The 21665-nt window shown below is 34.9% G+C and overlaps 6 protein-coding genes across 8 annotated transcripts in view; 3 read left to right on the top strand and 3 right to left on the bottom strand.

Annotated features, from left to right (window-relative positions):
- Cow (Proteoglycan Cow) overlaps nt 1–3814 on the top strand; it is a 110233-nt gene extending 106419 nt beyond the window's left edge. Inside the window, exons 9-10 of the mRNA XM_071773534.1 lie at nt 325–551; nt 1172–3814. Coding sequence (XP_071629635.1) covers nt 325–551; nt 1172–1302 — 358 coding nt within the window. The 3' untranslated portion in view covers nt 1303–3814. The remainder of the gene's footprint in view (nt 1–324; nt 552–1171) is intronic.
- Nucleotides 3815–3837: 23 nt separating this feature from the next.
- Fdh (alcohol dehydrogenase class-3 Fdh) lies at nt 3838–6843 on the bottom strand. Its single transcript, XM_071773543.1, has 7 exons — nt 6319–6843; nt 5475–5718; nt 5122–5342; nt 4834–5050; nt 4561–4691; nt 4217–4491; nt 3838–4071 (listed from the first exon to the last, which is right to left on the bottom strand). Exons 1-7 carry the CDS (start codon nt 6337–6339, stop codon nt 4047–4049), a joined length of 1134 nt encoding a protein of 377 aa, XP_071629644.1. The 5' UTR covers nt 6340–6843; the 3' UTR covers nt 3838–4046.
- Nucleotides 6844–7569: 726 nt separating this feature from the next.
- Nucleotides 7570–8374, bottom strand: Pig-f (phosphatidylinositol glycan anchor biosynthesis class F). The gene has a single exon (XM_071773554.1). The coding sequence runs from the start codon at nt 8372–8374 to the stop codon at nt 7676–7678; it is 699 nt and encodes a 232-aa protein (XP_071629655.1). The 3' UTR covers nt 7570–7675.
- A 144-nt stretch (nt 8375–8518) lies between these two features.
- Nucleotides 8519–15216, top strand: Ltn1 (E3 ubiquitin-protein ligase listerin). The gene is made up of 9 exons (XM_071773504.1): nt 8519–8658; nt 8864–9073; nt 9155–13245; nt 13319–13465; nt 13552–13682; nt 13772–13989; nt 14111–14302; nt 14378–14545; nt 14639–15216. Exons 1-9 carry the CDS (start codon nt 8614–8616, stop codon nt 14696–14698), a joined length of 5262 nt encoding a protein of 1753 aa, XP_071629605.1. The 5' UTR covers nt 8519–8613; the 3' UTR covers nt 14699–15216.
- Nucleotides 15217–16163: 947 nt separating this feature from the next.
- Nucleotides 16164–19125, top strand: LOC139810197 (UPF0389 protein CG9231). Its single transcript, XM_071773558.1, has 4 exons — nt 16164–16192; nt 17746–17882; nt 18150–18243; nt 18545–19125. The coding sequence occupies exons 1-4, from the start codon at nt 16179–16181 to the stop codon at nt 18732–18734; spliced, it is 435 nt and encodes a 144-aa protein (XP_071629659.1). The 5' UTR covers nt 16164–16178; the 3' UTR covers nt 18735–19125.
- On the bottom strand, nt 18752–20716 carry Ccdc58 (Coiled-coil domain-containing 58). Of its 3 annotated transcripts, none has more exons than XM_071773559.1 (3): nt 20474–20716; nt 20233–20345; nt 18752–19741 (listed from the first exon to the last, which is right to left on the bottom strand). In XM_071773559.1, the coding sequence occupies exons 2-3, from the start codon at nt 20275–20277 to the stop codon at nt 19352–19354; spliced, it is 435 nt and encodes a 144-aa protein (XP_071629660.1). In that variant the 5' UTR covers nt 20278–20345; nt 20474–20716; the 3' UTR covers nt 18752–19351. The 3 variants fall into 3 exon arrangements, with proteins under 3 accessions (XP_071629660.1, XP_071629661.1, XP_071629662.1); XM_071773560.1 differs by having other exon boundaries at nt 20564–20607; XM_071773561.1 differs by lacking the exons at nt 20233–20345; nt 20474–20716 and adding an exon at nt 19908–20185.
- Between the last annotated feature and the right edge of the window lie 949 nt (nt 20717–21665).

The following is a 21665-nucleotide window of genomic DNA, read 5'->3' as shown; positions in this document are numbered from 1 at the left end:
CCTCTTTGTCAATGTATTTTATTAATATTATTACATTAAATTTATTATATATTTAATGTGACAATGATCTAAGTACTTATTAAAAAGTCGTTATTGTTTTAAGATAAAATCCTTAAAAATTATATTACATTGTATTATAAAATCATAATCATATTATATTATAAAAATTATAATTATATAATATATTTAATGCAATAATTTAAGCACTTTTAGTTTATTAAGCGTTTACGACAAAGTCGTTATTGTCAAAAAAGAACTCTTAAAAATCAAAGAGAAAGGAGAGACGTTACGTATAACGCTACATTTCTGGCGTTATATTTTCAGCGATATTTTCGTGAGCGGACCTGAATGGTGTGGATGCTTCTCTAAGGCCGAACGTCCGTGTGCCGCTGTACGCAGACGATCATCGCCGGATTCTGCACCTGCCTGCGATTCGCGAGGATATTACCGCAGCACCCAGTGTCATCGTGGCCTTGGTCTCTGCTGGTGCGTCGATCCGCACGGCGTCGAGTTTGCTGGTACCAGAACGCGCGGCACGAAGCCCGACTGCGGTATTGAATAACAATTATTTAAAATGCTAGAATTAGTAAAACTATAGTAAATAATTTTAGCGCGTCAAAAAAATATAACGAGAAAATTAATAAGAGAATTTTGACTCTCGGAATCACATGTAGATTTAATACTTTGTTGCGCATATAGAAACAATATTCAATAATGAAGGTTAAAATAAAAATATAATTTTTTTTTCTATTTAATAACTAAGTAATTTTTTCATCAAAATCCAAATCGAATCCGTCTTTCTGCAATTTTTAAGGTCGAATCCTAACAGTGATAACACGATATTAAATTTAAAACTCTTGAAATAAATCTTGTCCAAAATTTAAATCAAGAGTAAGATTTTGTTATTTCTAAATTATAATTAGTCAAAATCAATCGCAGCTTGAACATTATTCATCTATGTTTCTATCTTTGCTAAGCAACAACTATTTTTGATAAGCAATATTATCATGTTTGTTAAATACTATTTTTGAAACTCTCTCTCTATCTCATTCTAATAATAATAGTAATAGAACTATAAGATTATTTGGAAATTGAAGATGTAAGTAGTATCACATATTCTTTTCATCAAGTATATCTACATCCCTGAATTATCTTTCGAACTGCTTTACAGACACGATTGTGAATAAAATCAGCAGCGGTGGGCTCAAAACCAACAGTGTAGATCTCGACGACGATGAAGACGGTGGTACCGACTCCGCTCAGGACCTTGAGGGCTCAGCCGATCAACCTCTAGATTTTTAGACACGTTAAAGGCGGCGGCCAACAACGGAAGCGCAGTATCTTTAATCAAGCATCTAAGAGCAGAGAATCGACCGCACAGTCAAAAGCGAAGAAAGATGCGCGCGCGCGTCCGTCGGCTTCAGGAATACCGCCGAGTTGTGATCACAGGTGTTCCATGTCATCGTTTGGCCGCCCGTCGATCTTGTCGAGGTCGCGATTCATGCGCGACGAAACGAAACGTGAGCCTAAATAAGTTCCGAGAGCAACGAAAAAGCACGACGATCATTAGTTATGGGAAGGTCGGATTCGTAGCAAATCGCGCGCTGCGTAAAATCACCAGAGATCGTTGTCGAATCATCGTAACGACCTTTAGTCGCGTCCTTCGTCCCAATTAGGAAGTTCCGATCAACATTAAACGTAGCAAGTGTCTTGCCATGTCGTGCAATAATCGCGTATGTCCAGCGGCAAGCGGCGTCTACAGTCTACGCAATCGTAGATCCCGTGCAATCGTAATTCCGTGCAATATCCAATAGAGTCCGTGTAGAGAGTACGCAGATATGGCCGAAAGTGTATGCACGTGTGTGAGGATTGCTGGTGACGGAGTAGTGAGAAAGGAAGAAAATTCCGCTGCGAGCCGCGCTGAACACCGACCGTTGGATTACCTCTGTGCCTGTCGAGGTATCTCCACGCACAATTAAATCTATAAATAATATAATTACGTATCGTGTATGCGTATACAAAACAGAAAAAAAAAGATATTTGCGAAATGAGAAAGAAGGACGGAAAACGAGGTAATTTCGTCGTATCGACCAGAACTCACATACGCGTCGTGACACGTTAAATTGCATTTAATGGAAACAACAAGTGAAAGAACCCCATAAGCGTATGATTTCTAATCGCTAGATTAACGATGTCGATTTTAACGTTGAAACATAATGCTAATTATGAATTACGTAATAACAATGCAGCAATTGAACGAAATTAAATTGATTGAGAAGAAGAGAAAGCGGGAAGAAAAGACGAGCGGATGCGAATGTCATTCTGCTACTGTCACACTTGCACACGCTGGAACTTAGTTGAATCACTCGAAGCAAATAGGTTTTCGTAGCTCTTACCACTTCACTTTCGGCTGTGTTTCGCCGAACGCGGTATAGAGTATCTCGCCGTTATTCCGCTTATTTATTACATTCTGTCGGGCAAGCTCAGAATGTTTTTCTTTAAGTTATTCTTCTTTTCCTCACAGCCGTCTTGCGTTATAAAATTACTATAATAAGACATACGGAATAAAGAACGACCTATTTCGTACTCGTTAATGATCTATTTAATACTACGCAGTTCAATCACGATCATAGAACGTCGAGCTGGTTGTTAAGAAGTGAGAGATCGCTTATAAAAATAACGTGAAGTATTATTATTATTCTATTATACATTGCGCGACTCGATTCGCGCAGAGATTATGCATTACGATTCTTCACGTCCGCAATCGGGACGACATCCATCGTGCAATGCTGAGAGTTGTTTTCTACGAAGCTAGAAAATGTTCGACGTCGTGATTCGTCTGCATTTACTGTAATTATAAGCATTTTTACTTACAACTTTTACTTAAAGAGTGTGTGGTACACCGTAGATATTAGAGTAACATGTAATCCGTAGAAAAAAAAGAAAAAAAAAGATCAGTGTGACTATGTGAATATGCCCCTAGCGTTAGAAGGCAATTTACGTAGAGATAGCCGATACAAAAAACTACACGTGTCTCATTTTTAGAATGAAAGTGACAATTCATTTTGCAAGCCTAACGCGTTTCACACTTCGACATGCATTCCTTCTACGAAGTATTCAGGGAAAACAATACTCGTCTCGTATTGATCAAAGACAACAATTGTATGTACTGAAATTTTTAAATATGTCAAATTAAATGTACAATTTCATTATCTTTTTTTTTCTATCAACGCGCGTTTTATTTAGATAACTCGTGACTACACTACGGCAATCCTTGCGATTTCATCAACTATCGACTTTTATAACAAATTGTGCACCTTTACATATATATTTTTTTTTTTAATTCAAAGAATAACTTAATATCATTTTGTCAATTTATCCATAATGTCTTGCCTTAATGGACATGGCGTGTTAAACTTGCGCATTAAAGTATGTAGATGACACTTAAAAATATATCTACATATTTAACTGATAAACGACATCGTCCGCAATGAGCTAACGCATATTCCTTCCTGCATCGAGCGCAATTTGCATTCCGCCTGACTTATTGTACTGTCGACCTAGACTAATTAATATAACTACAAGCGAAACGTAAAATAGTTTTATCGAGTCTTGCATATTGTATATATATGATTATATACAATGAAAATCATCGTCAATGATCTTCGTACGTATGATGATTTTTGTAAGGTATGCACTTGATCAAAGCGTAAAGAATTTTTACTTCATTCAAGAGCTACCGTAAATATCTCACTTAATCGGTATTGTACATGTGGCTGTAAGAATTCTTTATGAATAAAGATTGTTGTAGAAATCGGGGAGATGTTCTTCTGAGCGTAGTATAGCAAATATAAATTTTATTTCTTTTTTTCCAGAGATTCAATACAAATTTATAAAAAGCAGAAATGAACGCATCAATGTGAGGAGATAGTATGTATTCATCTGTGTGTATACGTATTATTACGCATTTTTTAATAAATTGGAAGACGCTGGTTATCAGTAGGCCGTATCTTTGCAGTACAAGATAGAAAACAATGCTTTTTTTTTTAGTATTTGAGGATAGCTCTTAAACTGCAACAGAAACACGTCATTTTCACAAATCTGATAAACATAATAATAAAACAGTTACATAAATTATATGCATTTTTCAAGTTATATTGTATTTATGTTTGTATTCGTGCTGTATACACAGTGTATACCTTTTTTTTAAACTTACCAGTTTCCTGAGTGCAGTATATCAAAACCTTCGTTGATTTTTTCAAACGGAAGATTATGCGTAACAAATTCGTCGAGGATCAATTTCTTTGACAGATATTCCTCCACCAATTTCGGTACGCTTTCCTTTGATTTCCATCCGCCAAATGCGGTCCCTTTCCATACTCGTCCTGTGACCAACTGAAATGGTCTAGTACTGATCTCTTGGCCAGCTGCGGCTACTCCTATTATTACGGATGTGCCCCATCCTTTGTGGCAAGATTCTAATGCAGCTCTCTGAAAAAGTAATTTTTTTAGGACGGAATTGTTTCCCGTAAAAAGAAAATAAAAATGTCAAATACATACCATGGTATTTACATTTCCAACACATTCGAAGGTATAATCTAATCCACCATCAGTCATCTCGATTAATACCTGCTGAATAGGTTTATTATAATCTTTGGGATTGACAAATTCTGTGCATCCGAAAGCCTTAGCTGTAAATAAGTATAAAAATATTTATAGTATTTATCACTCTTATTATAGGGAAATCCGTGAAGAATAGAAAATATACTTTTCACCGCTTCTTTCTACGAAAAATTAATTTTCATTGTTACAATATCTCGTTATATAATTTACCTCTTTCAAATTTAGCCGTATTGGTATCTATCCCGATAATACGAGACGCCCCGGATTTTTTGCAACCGAAGGCTGCTGCAAGGCCAACAGCACCTAAGCCCCATATAGCACAAGTGCTTCCTGGCTCTACTTTGGCTGTATTTAAAGCTGCGCCGTAACCTGTAGATATTCCACAACCCAACAAGCAAACCTTGTCCAACGGTGCTGTAGGATTAATCTACAACAGTAATTTGTAATAATTATATAAATGTTAAATTATTAAGTGATTATGAAAGTACATATAAATACCTTTGCGAGGGAAATGTCAGCTACCACTGTATATTCGGAGAAGGTGGAGCAACCCATAAAGTGTGCGATTGTTTGTCCCTTGCATGTAAAACGAGATGTACCATCGGGCATTAAACCTTTACCTTGGGTTTCACGGATTTTACTGCATAAATTCGTTTTCGGCGATTTGCAGAATTTACAATCCCCGCATTGAGGAATGTAGAGCGGTACAACATGATCGCCTACGTCATTAATGGTAAAGTTAAAGAAATGTCAGCCAGATATAATTCGGTCAAAAAACAGGATTTAAATTTGACCGTGATATAATTTACAATTCAAAAGAATTTTTATAAATATAAATATGGTCAGTCTACCAGGTTGAAATTCAGTGACACCCTCTCCGACACTCTCCACAATACCACTGCCCTCGTGACCAAGTATACAAGGAAATACTCCTTCTGGATCCAATCCTTCCAGAGTATAAGCGTCTGTGTGACAAAGCGCCACAGCTATGACTTTGATTCGGACTTCATGTGCCTTGGGTGGTGCTACTTCAACTTCTTCCAAGGACAAAGACTCCTTTTGCTTCCATGCTATCGCAGCCTTGCATTTGATAACCTGAGAACAAGAATAATAAATTTAATATACTATAAAAACTGTCCAGTCATTGGATAAATCAGTTAAATCTATAAATATTATATATTTGCATCTTGAGAGGCACTGACTCTTTACTACCTAATTTTCTTTTATTGTTCATCTTAAATCTTTAGTTAATGACTTTTATAGTTAATTGATATAAATTAAAGTTCTTTTCTTAATGGTTCATAAGTAAGTTGAATCAGTACATAGATATTAAAAAATATAAGTATCAAAGAGCACGTAATTACTTGAGTCAATTCAATTAAAAAATTATCTATGTAGAAATGGTTATTAAAGGATTTTTGTAAATTAAATTATTTCATATTATCAAGTCCTATTTTAACTTTCTAAATACACCATTAGAATCAAATCCATCCAAAGAGATAACAAAGATCGATAATCTTTGTGTTACTTGCATGTTGCTTATATCACTCATATATTATCACATAGAATATAATTTCCACGTAACAAAAGATATTTCAATAAAGGAAAACAGCAACGACGTTTAAAAAAAAAAGGAAGAAAGAAAAGGCGGAGTAAATTTAGAATAAACTCGTAGAAACAAGTGACAATCGGTACCTTTCCAGCCGTGTCCGACATTATCCTTTCCAACTTATCGGGCACTATCTCTGTCGTTCAAAATGTTCAATCCAAAATTGATCCGGGCTCCGGAGTTGGACCGGCGAACGAGGATAACCTTAATGAAGAAGTCACAAATATCACGACGGTCGACAGCTGTGCTTAAACCACCCGTCAGACAGCTGCGACTGCGCGACTATGGAAAATCCCGTTCATCTCAGATCGCAGCAGACGACAAGAAAATACGAAGTCATTCACGACGCTTTTTTTCGACGATTGCGTAAATCCGATTAAACGACTTATCGGGCTCATTTTAGACTTTCCCGTTGAAATTCCACTTGGAATTCTACTATCGTATTCACTTCAGACTCGTAATTTTTCTTTTCATTAGCAGATACAAAATGTTAACTAATGTCCATTTCTACCAATGTACGTAGATTAACTTTTTAAATCACGGTTTAACTTATTGCTTTCTCATAGAGGAAGCTTTGTTTATTATGTAGTTGTAACTCCTTAACGACAGTTTCAATATCGTTGCGCAGGTATTATATAATATACAGAATCCCGCCTCTGAATTCTAAGTGAATTGTAAATCGATTTAAAGTAGCATTTACGATTTACGAGCGCATTTTTCTTATTCTTGTTTTCGCACAGTTGATATCAAGGGTAAAAGGCCCACTTTGACGTAACAAAATATGATCATTATGTAAGTGCGTTATCATGCAATGTCATGATAATGCATATCGTGTATCTGTATGATAATGCAATTTGTATTTCCCTGACTGTTAATAATTGCGAAATTTATATATGGTACGACTCGAATTTCAATACTAAAGGAAGACTTGCACTAAACTTAGATTATTTTAATCTGCGACTAACTTGTATGACAGAATTGCTTGCTGCAAAATTTTAACAATAATAATAGTAATTTTATTACGTACATATAAGATTGCAAAAAAAAAAAAAAAAAACATGAGACATCAGCAAAACTACTGCTATGTCAACCTGCATAGATGGATGGGAAAATATATTGCCCACAATTAGAGCTTATAAAGATTATAAATTAAGATATTACATACTTTTTAATTTATATATAATAAAAACATGATTTTAACATGATTCTTACTACCTCAACTTATACGTACATATATGTATACATCACAGATAATAATGTAATAAATTAATTTACATGAATCAAAAAGATGGGCAGTTCTGTGTTAATGCTCAACTATTTCCATATGGCCTAATATACATAGTATAAAATGCAAGATGAGACCATCCGCATACTGTTTATTCAATAAAATGGATAATCGAGAAACTGGAATGGAATGTCTTCTTTTTCACACAAATGTCCGCACTATCGATGGACTTTCCTGTGCAGTTTCGGCGCGGGAAGCGTCTTGATGAGAGTGATGAAGTGGGCGATCAAGTAGCCAAGCAGCGCACCTATGACACAAGGAATCGGCCAAGCTTGCCAAGGGCGATCCCAATCCAGGGGGATAACGGTTGCTCCTAGCCAAGTGCCTAATATTGTTGCCTGTATATTGAGCTTTAAAGCATCCGCGAGGATATTGCCCTTCTGGGAATAAGTCCCCGTGAGGACGTCCAACGCATTGTCCACTCCCAGGTGCAAGCTGGTGGACACGAAGGTCAGGGTGATCAGCGTGACGACGAGCATTGTTGTCTCCTCGCGGTCTGTCAGCACGGGTGCGCCGAACAATACGATCATCACGTAGTAGACTATCGAGAGAACGAGAGCGGTGAGCAAGAACTTGAAGACCTCCCTCAGACTCTTCGCCCAGGATCTCTTGGTCTTCAGCGAGGCCCGCTGCTCTATCTTGATTATGGTAGGCGCCTCCGCTTGTAGCATAGGAAACAGTAGCTTTATCACCTCAGCGAACGTAAGTATCATCAGCACGGGTAGGAACTTGTACTTGCCGACGTTGTACAGATTATCGTTGAACTTCACCAGCGTCAGGATCACAGGAAGGTAGATGCAGGTGAAAGAGCAGTAAGACAGCAGCAATCTCTGCTCGGTCTTGTTGCCGACCCCCATTTGTCCGGAATTTTTGTGTTATCTGCTGGCGGGTTGATCTCTATTCGTGCTTAATCACCCGGTGTTTGACAATTGAACGAAACCACGCCGGCCAGGCCACGCGCTGATAGATACGCATTTGAGGTTAGGTCATCAGCTGAACGTCATCAGACGATTAGACATTAGACGAACGTCACGTCCAGCGCGGAGAAGACCTGAAATTTTCGTTGATCGCTGAACACCCTTGCCCGAGTATCACCATGGGTAAAAATAAGCAGGCGCAACGTACGAAAAACAATGCACGGGTAAATATTAATTATATTCAATCGCGTGACTCTACGATAATAATTTCGTCATATAACCTAACCTATGAGCACGTTGTCGGGTCGGTTCTTTGTAGCTGCGCTATGTTATGCTTCCTGAAAATGAAATAGGTTTATTTCGCGTTCGATAACAACGTTGGAGAGACAGAGAGGAAAAAATATTGTACAATCCTTTGATATTTTTTAGCCATCAAATAGCAGCCGCAGTGCAGAACTCTTGGGGGCCGCGGTGCCTAATTTTGTCGGGTTCTCAGCAGTTAAGGATGGAGGATATGTTCCCGTTCTACCTGGTTTATCCTTGTGTTCCTTAAATGAGGTTGAGATGAACAGTGTAGATTCCAATTTTCAAGTAGTACTGAAGAAGATCAGCAAGAAAGATGCTACGACAAAGTATAAGGTGATTAGTTTGCTGGTTTAAGTCATTAATCACTTTAGATAAATTTTGTAAACTGATATATGTATGTTCATGTATGTGCAGGCGTTGCAAGAGTTTGCGACTCTATGTCAAGACGCTGAATTAGCAGCGGTAGAAGGTATGCTACCGTTTTGGCCAAGATTTTACTGCGCTCTGTCCATTGATATAGAGCATAGAGTGAGAGAAGCTGCACAATTGGCACATGCAGCAGTTGTGAAGCGTGTAGGCAAGGGTATAGCGATGTATCTGAAACAATTGGCCGGTGCTTGGTTCATTTCTCAATATGACACGTATCCTCCCGCGGCTTCAGCCGCCACCAACTCTTTCAACAGCACATTTCCACCCTGGAAGATAGTTAGCGCGATTGTTCATTGCCAGTGCGAAATTTTATTGTACATTAGCAATAATATAATCGTGCACACAGCTCAAACGTTATCGACGCAAAAGTCCCTTACCAATGAAGAGATGGAAGCTAAATATGAGAGAGTACTGGCAGCAAATCTCCAAGGATACAGTTATTATTTCAAGAAAGTGCCACTTGACGAAATCGATAAGACCTTGGAGATCCACAACAACATTTTGAGCAGTTCAAGGTTTTGGAAACTGGCTAAACACGATGCTTTGCCAGTAAAAACAGCTTTTTTCAACGTGCTGTCGTCGATAATGGAAAACGCGGAAAAGTTATTACAAAATGAAAAGAAAAGGACAGTGACCACTATTATAAATAGCCTTGACGAGTCCGAACCTGCAATTTTATCGGCTGTGTGGGAATCGATGCTCATAGCTACAACGAAAATTGACGACTGGCATCTCGTCGTAAATATTAACAAACTTGTACTCCCAAAATTATGGACCGTTTTACGATCTGGTGGCCAATGCTGCGCTAGCACGGTTTATCCCAATCTGCTGCCATTCGTCAGTCAATTTTCGAAGTTTAATATTAATGTCGCTGATCTGTATACGAATTTCTTTAACAACATGCGCCAAGGATTTTTCGTCAAAAGTGTGCAAATAAGCCGTTCAGAAATGCTCGCTGTAACAACGTCTTTCGTTGAATGCTTACGTTATACGATTCTCGTAAACGCCGAAAATGTAGATTTATGCGTTCGACTCCTTAAGGAACAGCTTATGCCTGTTATAGAAGCTTGCTTGACGGATAGTATCTATATGAAACAATTTTGTTTTACCGAGATTACGCATCTAATTCGGTATTGGAGCAAAAATCGTACTAATGAGAAATATAAATCGTACGTTTCTTTAATGGAACAGTTCTGGTTTGAATTACAGTTATTGTTCGACAAATTTATGAATATGCTAAAAGAGATCGCAGATACTACAGATATAAAAGATTCTCATATCCAATTCTTGTTAAATTTGAAGAATGTACCAGATCATGCCCGTAAAAAATTAAAAGTAAAGTTTTCCGATCCAAGTGATTCGGTTGTTGCGAACGAACCGAAGATAAAAGTTACCGATGTTTATGCAGATCCTGTTTTTAATGCAGAACTTTGCAAATTTGTAAATTCTCTCTGTGCAATTTACTTTAATTCGATAAACGACTCTCAGTACATGGAATATATCAGGCAGCTGAATAAACTTATGAAACATTTTGCAAGTAGGGAATTAGTCTGCGCGTTTTCAAAATCATTTAAATTTGATGAAGAATTCTTTGAATTTTACGACAAGAACTTGAAACCTTTATTGCTCCAAAAGTCAGAAATAGCTGAACAAATTCTTGAATTAATATTCCATTTTATTACATACATAAATGACACGGAAAAGGATAAAGTTCTAAAATCATTGATCGAGTTAGATGATATTGCAATAACAAGAAATGCCATATATTGCAGTTTATCCGAATGTAATAAAAATGATAGCGTAATTAAGAAATGGCATACACAAGCTAATATACCCAAACTGCTAGTTGATGTAGCCAAAAAAATTGCTTCATGCAATGATGAACAATATGAGTTCGAAAAAAATCAGAATCTGATTTTATCAGCTTTTGAAATTCCGGAAATTAGAGACTCGTTAATAAATGAGGAAGGAGCAAATGAGATTGTATCGATTTTATGTGATTCACTAAATGGAAGGGATGACATTTGTTCCATTAGAGATTTGTTAGTAAATGAGGAAGGAGCAAATGAGAGTGTATCGATTTTATGTGATTCACTAAATGAAAGGGATAACACTTGTCCCATGCAACTTATCGCATTTATTACGAAATTGATGAATTTAATGTGGAGTCATAAGCAAACAGTATCAAGTGCTGTGCAGATATTGGAAACACTTTTTGAATTGTGCACTCGAGAGCATGATGATTTGACTGCTGATACGGTCCGTACTAGTTGGAAAGAAGGATTCGTAAAAAGTAGTCAAATATTATCTGCCCTTGATTTTGATGATCTTATTAAGGGATGCGGAACTATTATCTGGAGCAAAATATATAATGCACATGCAAATTCTGTTAAGGATACATTGGTGGATTTGGCAGCAGATGTTTTAGAAGTTATAATTAGTAACATTGACAACACAAAATCTTATTGCGTTGAAGAAACTATTCTGTTATTCCTAACGGCATCTGACATAAAATTATGGATTGGAGAGACAACCGCTATTGCAATATACGGTGAAGTGTTAACAGGCCATTTATACATGTCAAATGTTGAGAAAAATATACGGATTTTGCAGCAGCCTACATCTATTAATATAACGAACGACATCACTCTAGATAATACGGCGAATTGTTTATCATGGGCTTTGTTTATCACAGATTTGCTTAATAATTTGTATAAGAGACTAAAAAGCTCTGATTCAGAGAATGTTAACGTATCTTCGGAAGAAGAACATTTCGAATTAAACGATTTAAATTTACCTGGAATCACGGAAATATTGATAAATATTACATATGTTGTTAGCATAGCAGATATATACAGTAAGCATTATAGATCCACTAAACATTATAATGATGTTGACAAGCTTCGTGGTTCGCTGAAAAACAGTTTTGTCAACTTACGTAAATATTTTGCAAAAAATATCCACGATGATGTATTATCGCATATACGAACAAATCAGAAAAGTTACGGATGTGTACTACCATACATAATTTATACATATTACACTGAATTTTTCTCAAAAGATAAAACTAAGAATCCTACGGAGTATTTTAAAAATTACAGTAGTAATGAAATTGCAGAAATGTATGACGATGAGATGTATATGCAAATAATGCAAATCTTAAACTATTATTGGCCACAAAATATTTCGGAAATGTTATCGACACGCAACGAAATTTATGAATTAATTGCCACAAGAACTATGATACTCGACTCTTCCAAAAATCAATCTCCTTCACTTTATGATACTATTGTGGACAAATATATGTTACGTCGCGATGATATTTTCGCGATTTTGGATCACGATATATCTGATACTTCATGGGATAAATTACTTTTGCCACTGGAAGTTATAAGATTGCTTACGACAGTCGTTGAAAATATTTCAAATTCATTTTCATGTACAAAATATTCGTTGAAACACGAATACTGGGATTTTACCTTGATATCTCTCACAAAGTGGCAACAGTTACTTAACAACGCCAAACATGATTATACTGACATTAAAATAACAATGTTGATGACGACGCTTAGCCAATTGTATTATGCAGTTGAAGATGTAATGGAAAAACATAAGTTGGAGCCAATACCAGAGTTACCTCCAGCACTCTTGGACGAATGGAGAGATGTAATTGGCGGCGATGTATATAATGGCATTGTACAGACCTGGATATTTTATGCAGATTTATGCAATCAGAATACAGATGCTGTAAAATCTGTCATACTATTGAATTATTTGGGAGAGGCAATTTGTACATTTGACAATAGCATATCACTCAAGAAATATGACGAACAGACCGAAACGATTGATTTCAACAAGATGTTAAAGCTGTCTCTGAAATTACTGCAATCTCGTGTACCTAGTATTCAATTAGGTGCCTATTATGCATTGAAATATATGGTACCGGAATTTGTACAGCATGACAAAGCTCTTGTCGAGTCTGACAACTTCGATCCAAGCAGCCTTAATATTAGAAAATTCAATGAAGCGTTGTTAATTACAGAGCAAGCTATAAATGTAATGTTTATGGACTTCAGGTATAAGTTTCTGTTTTACATTAAATTTTAATCAAATGCATTATACGATTTAATATAATATCGTCTTTTTCAGATTGTGTGATGCAATTAGCTGCAAAATCCAACCATTTACACATTTTTACACATATACATTAGGATATCTGTTAGGATGGGCAATTGTACTAGATATCTGCGAAAAGGCTCATAATGATTTACGTTATCAATATGCTGAAATGTTGAAGTAAGTATATTATAATGCACATTATCCATTTTTATGATTCCTTTTGAAGTCTTAAACATATATTTAATACTAAACATAAATTTTAGAAATAAACTTTTCCCCTGTTTGTTATTTAAAATCTTCAAATTAATGCCCGTGGACGTACTACAAGATAATAAAAATAAAACTGTGAAACTACTGGAATTATTTACCACTGCGCCAGTTTTTCGTTTTAAAGGTAAAAAACTATTAAAATTAATATTATACTTGTAATTGTGTATAATTGATTTATTACATATCGTTTTATATTATACCGCAATCTTGTAGAAAGTTGGACCGAGGAGAGATTAGATCATATTGTATGTTGGTTATACACGAACTGCTTACGGCGTCTACCAGTATTAGTTAGACAATGGCTGAGTACAGTTGATAGCAGAATCAGTGCAGCAGTAGACAAGATTACGAGTCATTATGTCAGTCCTAGTCTTTGTGAAGAGGAGCTTCTTTATAGCAGGTTACAATTGGCTAATGTTGAAAATATGCAGGTATGTTTTCATAAATCCTGCCTTTTCCACATACACAAGTCTTGAAAATTTTTCATTACTTAAAAAATTTATGTTTATTTATTATCAGATTTAATATCATATGCCTCTTGTGTTGTTATAGGTAAAAGTGCATACAACAGCAAGAGAAGTAGTAGCCGTGTATCAAATGGAAGATACAAAATTGGAATTAAGCATAGTGCTACCACCAAACTATCCTTTAGGTAGTGTTCTAGTAGAATCTGGTAAACAGATAGATGGTGCGACAAAGGAGAAAAATTATCACATGGAACTCGCTAAATTTCTCACACATCAAGTAAGTCTTGCAATACTTATACATATATGTATATATATTAAGAAATATGTGTTTTAATTATATTTTCTATTACAGAATGGCTCAGTTTGGGATGGTCTTCTAATGTGGAAGCGCAATTTGGATAAGAAATTTGCAGGCGTCGAAGAGTGTTACATATGCTTTAGCATTTTTCATATTAGTACATATCAAGTACCAAAATTGTCATGTCACACTTGTCGTAAGAAGTTTCATACTCGTTGCTTGGTAAGCATACATTATTTATTAACATTTATTATTAGATATTTTTATTAAGTATGTATATATATAATATTATACATATTTTCTCTTTTTTTTCAGTATAAGTGGTTCAGTACAAGTCAAAAATCCACCTGCCCGATTTGCAGAAATGTATTTTAATCGGACTTGAAAAGGTTTTTGTACATAGAGAGAAAATATTAATGATACAAAAATAAAGTAAAAACAATATAATGAAAGAGAGGAGGAGAGATTATGTAAAACAAACATATGTATTATAAAAATAATTTAACAAGAACTGAATGTATAATGTGATACGACATAAGTCTACAACAAACTATAAGACGATATAATCGTATGAAGAAATAATTGTATAACGGATCACATCCGGACAAGTTTCAGAATAGAGATAAGAGAATTTTTCTTCTTATTTATCATGGACTTATTGTCTGATAGTATTTCAAATTTCTATTGATTTTTCCATTTATGAGTTATTTTGGATACAAATCTTTATATATATATATTGTATAATAAAAGTACGAAATTAATATTCCATTTAAGAGATACATATATATTACAAAATTAATTTTTAAGTTGTAAAGAAAAATAAATATAATCTTATGTTAAATTTATTATTAGCAATGTTATTTAAACAAAAATAAATATAGGAATAAAAGATACCTTTGATAATATAATTCTTCCCTACCATATAAAATATTGGATCATTGAATCAGCATAGTATATCAATAGGTATAACTTTTATAGAATCAGAATACATTTGTTACTGCATGATCATGTTAAAATAGATAAAATAGATCATGTTTCAAATAGAAATTATACCTATTAATATATGTATAAAATATGTTATAGAATAATGTCGTTATGTAATATACATTACATGTGTACACACGTACTTACGAATATAAGTATCTGTTCTGCCGGAAATCAAGGCCATCAAGGTCGATACATACATATATATATATATCACAAGGCAGGCACAACTCATCAGTACTGCACGTCAGTGTGTCAATGTGCGTTAGGGACAGTAGAATGTTCTTGTTTGTACGAACTATTTCTGAGTAATTATCTGAAGTGCGTATCATTCAACGTGAAACTTTACAATGTATCATACGTATTAACAATCTGTATATGATAACGAGGCGAATGCTTCTCGAACGGCGAAGCTCCGATATTGTGGTCGAGCCCTGAATAAACGAATATGACACTAATGTGTCACAGGACAATGTGAAACGCGATGTTAATTGCTAAAAAAAAAAAGGTGGACATATGACAATTGGGCGTACTACGCTGTAACTTTGCGGAAAATTTCTTTAAATAGATACAGCGTAACCTAAAAATATAGCAGGATGATGATTACGAATGCAAATCTATCGTTAAATTTGTCCCTTGTGCTCTGGACCGTTAAGTACAGATCTGTCGAGGAAACAGATGTTGCCACAAATTTTTATCGGCAAAATTCCAACAAATAATGAAATAATGAAATCTGCTAACAAAATATGATAAGAGTGATAACATATTTCACTTAAATGATTATGAAATGACACGTCCTGTTCGGTTTCTACTGATATAAGTTGTCACAGATTAATTAAATATAGGAGATTATACTAGCAGAATAACCTTAATGCAAATGCAGCTGTAATTAATTTGTCATTTTGTCCCAGTATTCTCTGCTTGAATTTGCTAAGAAATTACTGCATGGCATACTGTTAACATTTTGCTGGTGTTACACTCTCTGCATCAAAGTGAGATAGATTCTAATTAAGCATTCAAAAAAAAAAGAGGGATACAGCTATAAAGATAGGGATCTATTATCCAGTAATTGTGTTGCGATGGAGTGTTAATCATTTTCACTTGTTTTGAAAGATATCATTTTCCATCGCTAACGTTTGTTATAACAATCGTTGTAGTAATCATAAAAGACTCATTATTAAAATTGCTACGATGACTGTCTACTATTTTACATTTTGCAGAGACTGTAGATAGATACCATACGCGCGTATCTTAATAAATTATATAAAATCGCATTTACTGATTAGGCAATTGTTAAATCGTTGCATGATAATAAAAAGTCATAATCAAACATAAAATATAAGGTCTGTTTGTACAGATTAAAAAATGCTTTGTGAATAAACTCCACTTCATAAAAATTGGAATCAATGGACATATTGCACGCGATAATGCGTGATATAGATCGATGTAAAGAGTGAAGCCCCTCGCACAATGCCAGGCAACGGGCAATAGGCACATAATTTTCAACGTGACGGAAACACTGTGTTTATTGCCAATGTCACTGTTTATTCTGCATTTATACGTGATTTCAGATTTTTATTCCCTGTTTCTATTGCCTGTTGCCTGGTATTGTGCAAGGGGCTTTACTCTTTACATCGACCTGTATCACGCATTATCGCGTGCAATATGTCCATTGATTCCAATTTTTATGAAGTGGAGTTTATTCACAAAGCATTTTTTTATCTGTATAAACAGATCTTATATTATGTTTGATTATGACTTTTTGTTATCATGCAACGTCATTTTTTTTATCTAGTTCCATTTATGACGTATGTACATGTAACTTTGTGAATATATTCGGTTGCGTTTTATATATAATTAATAGAGATGTATAAGAAACACACAAGAGACTCCAAAACTATTTGTTAACGATATTTTGGCAACGAAATTTTTAGTGTCTTTCGAGATAATTTTTTTTTGCGAAATTAAACGAACGTTATCAATGATGCAACTTTTAATATAGCATATAATATTTATATTTGGAAAAGATAATTAAAAGAAAAAAAATTTAATTCTTATTTTGAAAATTACTAATAACCAAAGCTAAATGCTTGTTGCTTTACAAAATTGCTTTTTGGAATTAAAAAAGAATTTTTATCAAAATAAAGTTAATATCTGAGATAAATCAATATTCTCTGAAATTAACACATTCTTTTTTGTATAAGTTCTTGAACATCTTTTTGTATAAATTCTTTTACTTTTCCATACATAAAATGTTTCTGTAATTTGATTCCTCTGATAGAGAGGAATTGTTGTAAAAATAAAATTGACGCTTTAAATTTCAAAAGATATACACCGAGAATACTCGAAATTTTGTAAAAACTAAGAAATAACTAGAAAATAAGTTTAAATACATTATAATCTTATTCTATTAATATATCAATTATTTTCCTTCACAGAATGTTGTCGAGGCAGTTTGCTCGTAATGTTCAATTGCGTGTAACAACACGTTGCTTTACTCGTAGCAATGTTATACGAGAAACTAATAAAGACAAAATTCCTGCACAAAAAAGCAGTGAAACTGATGGTGTGATAGGTAAAGAACGAATTTACATATATACAAATAGATAAAATAACTACTTTCTAAATGAATTAAAAGCTTATAATTGAACCGATTAATCTTATTTCTAGCTAAATTTACTTTCAAGACTTATTACTTAAAACATTATTAATAATTTGTAAATTCCTCCTTTTTTTGCGATTTAATTGTGAAAAAGCTACGATATTTGTAACATACAAATTTAAAAAATTGAAATTACATAAAAATGTATTTTTTAAATATATGTACACGTTTTCGTTTTAGGATCACGCATGCATCGTGTAAGTGATTTTGACAAGAGAATGCTAGTTTGGGTAAAACGATATCCAAGCGTTGCAGATGTTCCTAAGGATGTTACGTAAGTGTTACTATCTACTATATTTATGTCATATGAGATCGTTCAACACAATAGGAAATATAAATTTAACACAAAAACATAAATTTGGATATATTTGAAATCAACTTTTTAGTAGCAATTTTAACATTGGTAATTTCAAAATGATAAAAAACTGACTTTTATTATGAGATGACTTTTTTACGTTATTTCTGATAACATAAATACTAGATTTTAAAAATATATTTATAACAATTTTCACATTTTATGAGCTTTCGTGATACTTATTTGATATTATTTAATAAATAAATGTTTTCTTAAACAGAGAAGACTGTATACTTTCTGCAAGAAATAAAGCACGAATCAAGACCTGTAATTATATGATTGCTTTTACCCTAATTGGTTGCCTAATCTCTGTAATACTTGGTAAAAGGGATGCTGCAAAAGGAGAAAATTTACTTAAACAACGAGATGATTGGCTTCGGGACCGATTGGCAGAAGATAAAAATAAATAGATATATAAATACTCAGGGAATGTAGAAGTCTTTAGGATATATTTTCTGAGAAGCCCAGACGGATATTATATTATCGACTGTCATTATTTTAAAATGATATTTCCACATGATATTTCTCACAAAACAATTAAATATTTCGTTTCGATCGCTTTAATGATTTGTACTTGTAATATACAAGGCTGTTAAAAACGACAATCTTTCGTAACAACAAAGCAATAAGATACATTCTATGTATGTACAGATATTTACTCTGTAAAATTATGTATTTTATTTACATTTAGATCATCGATTTATATATACTGTATGTAATGAATGTCTGATTCTCATTAGATTTAGTAAGCATTTCAATTGCTTGTACAATATAAAATATCTAAATATACAGTCTCAATAATCTGTGTACTTTCAATTATCCTTGTATATAGCGAACAATTGCGAATAAACTGTTATAAGAGGATCAGTATGTATTGTACATCACAAAATAACAATGATTCGTGAAACGAACAACTTATTGCCGTTGACGTTTACAAAATTACTATGTATAGCTATATATTGTAACAATTCAAAAATAATAGCGTTCAAATAACCATATACCAATAGCTTCAGATTATTCGAAAGTTCTATGCGTCTATGTGCATTGGTTTGTAGAATCCGCGGCACCTCTCGTAATAGACTTGTATTGTACGTTTCTTTACAATTTCCTCTATATTGAGCTCAGATTGTAACAGTCTCAATTTGGTCTGTTCTTTTCTTAAATTTTTGACTAACGACGGATCTCCGTCACCATTCTTCTCTCTCAAATCTTTCAACTGCATCACCCTTTCCTTAGTGACGTTTACGCATCTTGTGATCGCTTCCGTTCTCTGCTTGTTTTCAGATTCTATCTGCTGGAACAAGTCTTTACACTGCGTGGCAAGGTCCACTTGACCTTTGAAGGACTCGGTAGGAATTGTAGAATTCAGCATATAAATTATTTTGTCATCTATCTGTCGCATCTTTCTTAACGTATCCTGAAATACATATTATGCATTTTTTACTACTTTTGTATTTATGTAATTTCAATAAAATTACGCATTGATATTTTCAGAAAATAATATATGAAAATACATGTACAACTATAAATGATACATTATATATTTGAGTTTTTTATAGATTTCCATTGCACACTTAGCTAACCTCTCATGTACATGTTCCTAACCTCTCAATAAAGCGGCACGAATGTAAATACGTCCGGAAAAAAAGACGTGGCTTTAACAATACCGTTGAGATTCTACGCATCGCTAAAGTCTTAAGTAATCTCTTTTGTAGAGTAGCCTACTTCTTTTGTATAATAAAGAGACGTGAGACCGTAGCCACTAGCCGGCATCAATTATAAAAGAGTTTTAATGCCTTACTTTAAGATGACTTAACTATTGTTAAATATATACATATTTATTATGGTCGTATAACGCGATGTGCGAATGCACGAGTGTTACGTAAACTTTCTCGCTTTCGGAAATACCTGGAATTCTAAAAAATCGCTACACTCCACGCTCGCGGCTGCCATTTTTTAGGTTGGAAAGTCGCACATGAACATGAACCAGTTCAAACGAGATACATGAGATCCACTACAAACTGCAAGTTGGGGACGTCGAAATATATATGGAAGAAATAGAAAAAATTTTTACTATTTTAAGATCTACTCGTTTTATTTTTCAAGTTGTATTTTTTCGACCAAACAATTAAACATTATATTTACATGCCTTTTATGGTATTTTTATTTTTTTTACTTTAGACGAGTGATTGGTTGATTTTTTAAATAAAATTCTCACAAACAATAAAAATACTTCTACAATAATTCGCTGTCTGACATTTGAAATCTTATACGCTCGGCCTTCGTCTTCTGGACATCGTTGCTCTTTGGTTCCTCCTTGACATCGTTCTCCACCCACGGTTGTCGACGTCGGCGCTGCCACCTCCGAGGAATCGCGTTCCTGTTGGCCACCGTCGACGACGCCGCCGCCGCCGCCGTCGTTGCACGTCACTGACGTGACGTCACCTCGACGGTCGGCGGCGACGCGGCGTTGCCGTCGCGCTCGGCTCGGCGTCGTTCTTGTCGCCGCTGACCTCGTAGCAGTCGTAGCATTCCTCCTTTTTGACACAATCCTACTGCTGCAGTTGCTGTTCCAGTTTCGGTCTGTAGCTGGCCTGCAATTAGGTTTTAATAAAATAAAATTAGGTTTTATTAAATGAATAAAAGAAATCAATTTTTCGCTGGGCGTTCGTATCTCTCATCTTTTTTGTGTGACATGTCGTACGTGTTGTTGTCATTTGCGCGAGCGTCGAACAGCACGAGCGTCGTCATATTATTATTTTTTGAAACGACTATTACGCGGTAGTTTGCTGTAATTAATTTATCCATGCGACTGAAGATCGTTAAGGCCGGTCTGGCCGGTTCTACAATCGTATGTCAGAGTCGGATATCGTAACGTAGCCGATGATCCAATGAGAGAAATTCATTTTCGAAAAAGAAATTTTCTCATTGGACCATCGGGTGCGTTCTGAAATCCGACTCCGACGTACGACTGTAGAACCGGCTTAATTGATCGAATCGATAGCTATGTGTTTCTCGAAACAATTTTTCTATTGACTTAATTGTTTAAAGGAATTGAAGTGATATAAGGAATGGAAAAAATGATGATAATAGCAAATACAAATTATTATTTTGTATCTTCGAGCAGTCAATCATTTCGTAATCAGGCGCCAATTTGACTCGCGTCGTGTCGCACGGCGTCACTGTAAAGTTGGCGCCGGCCGCGGGACGGCGCGGGGCGCGGCGTCACTCTCGAATCTTTCGTCACCGCGAAGGCGCGAACGCAACGCTCGCGCATACAGGACGGACGGATAAATTTGTCGCAGCTCGTATAATCGATAAGCTCCGGTAAGCGCAATCAT

Source organism: Temnothorax longispinosus, chromosome 3 (genome assembly GCF_030848805.1).
Source record: "Temnothorax longispinosus isolate EJ_2023e chromosome 3, Tlon_JGU_v1, whole genome shotgun sequence".
Taxonomy (NCBI): Eukaryota; Metazoa; Arthropoda; class Insecta; order Hymenoptera; family Formicidae; genus Temnothorax; species Temnothorax longispinosus.
The sequence above is the reverse complement of the archived record's forward strand: the minus strand, read 5'-3'. Positions and strand labels throughout refer to the sequence as shown.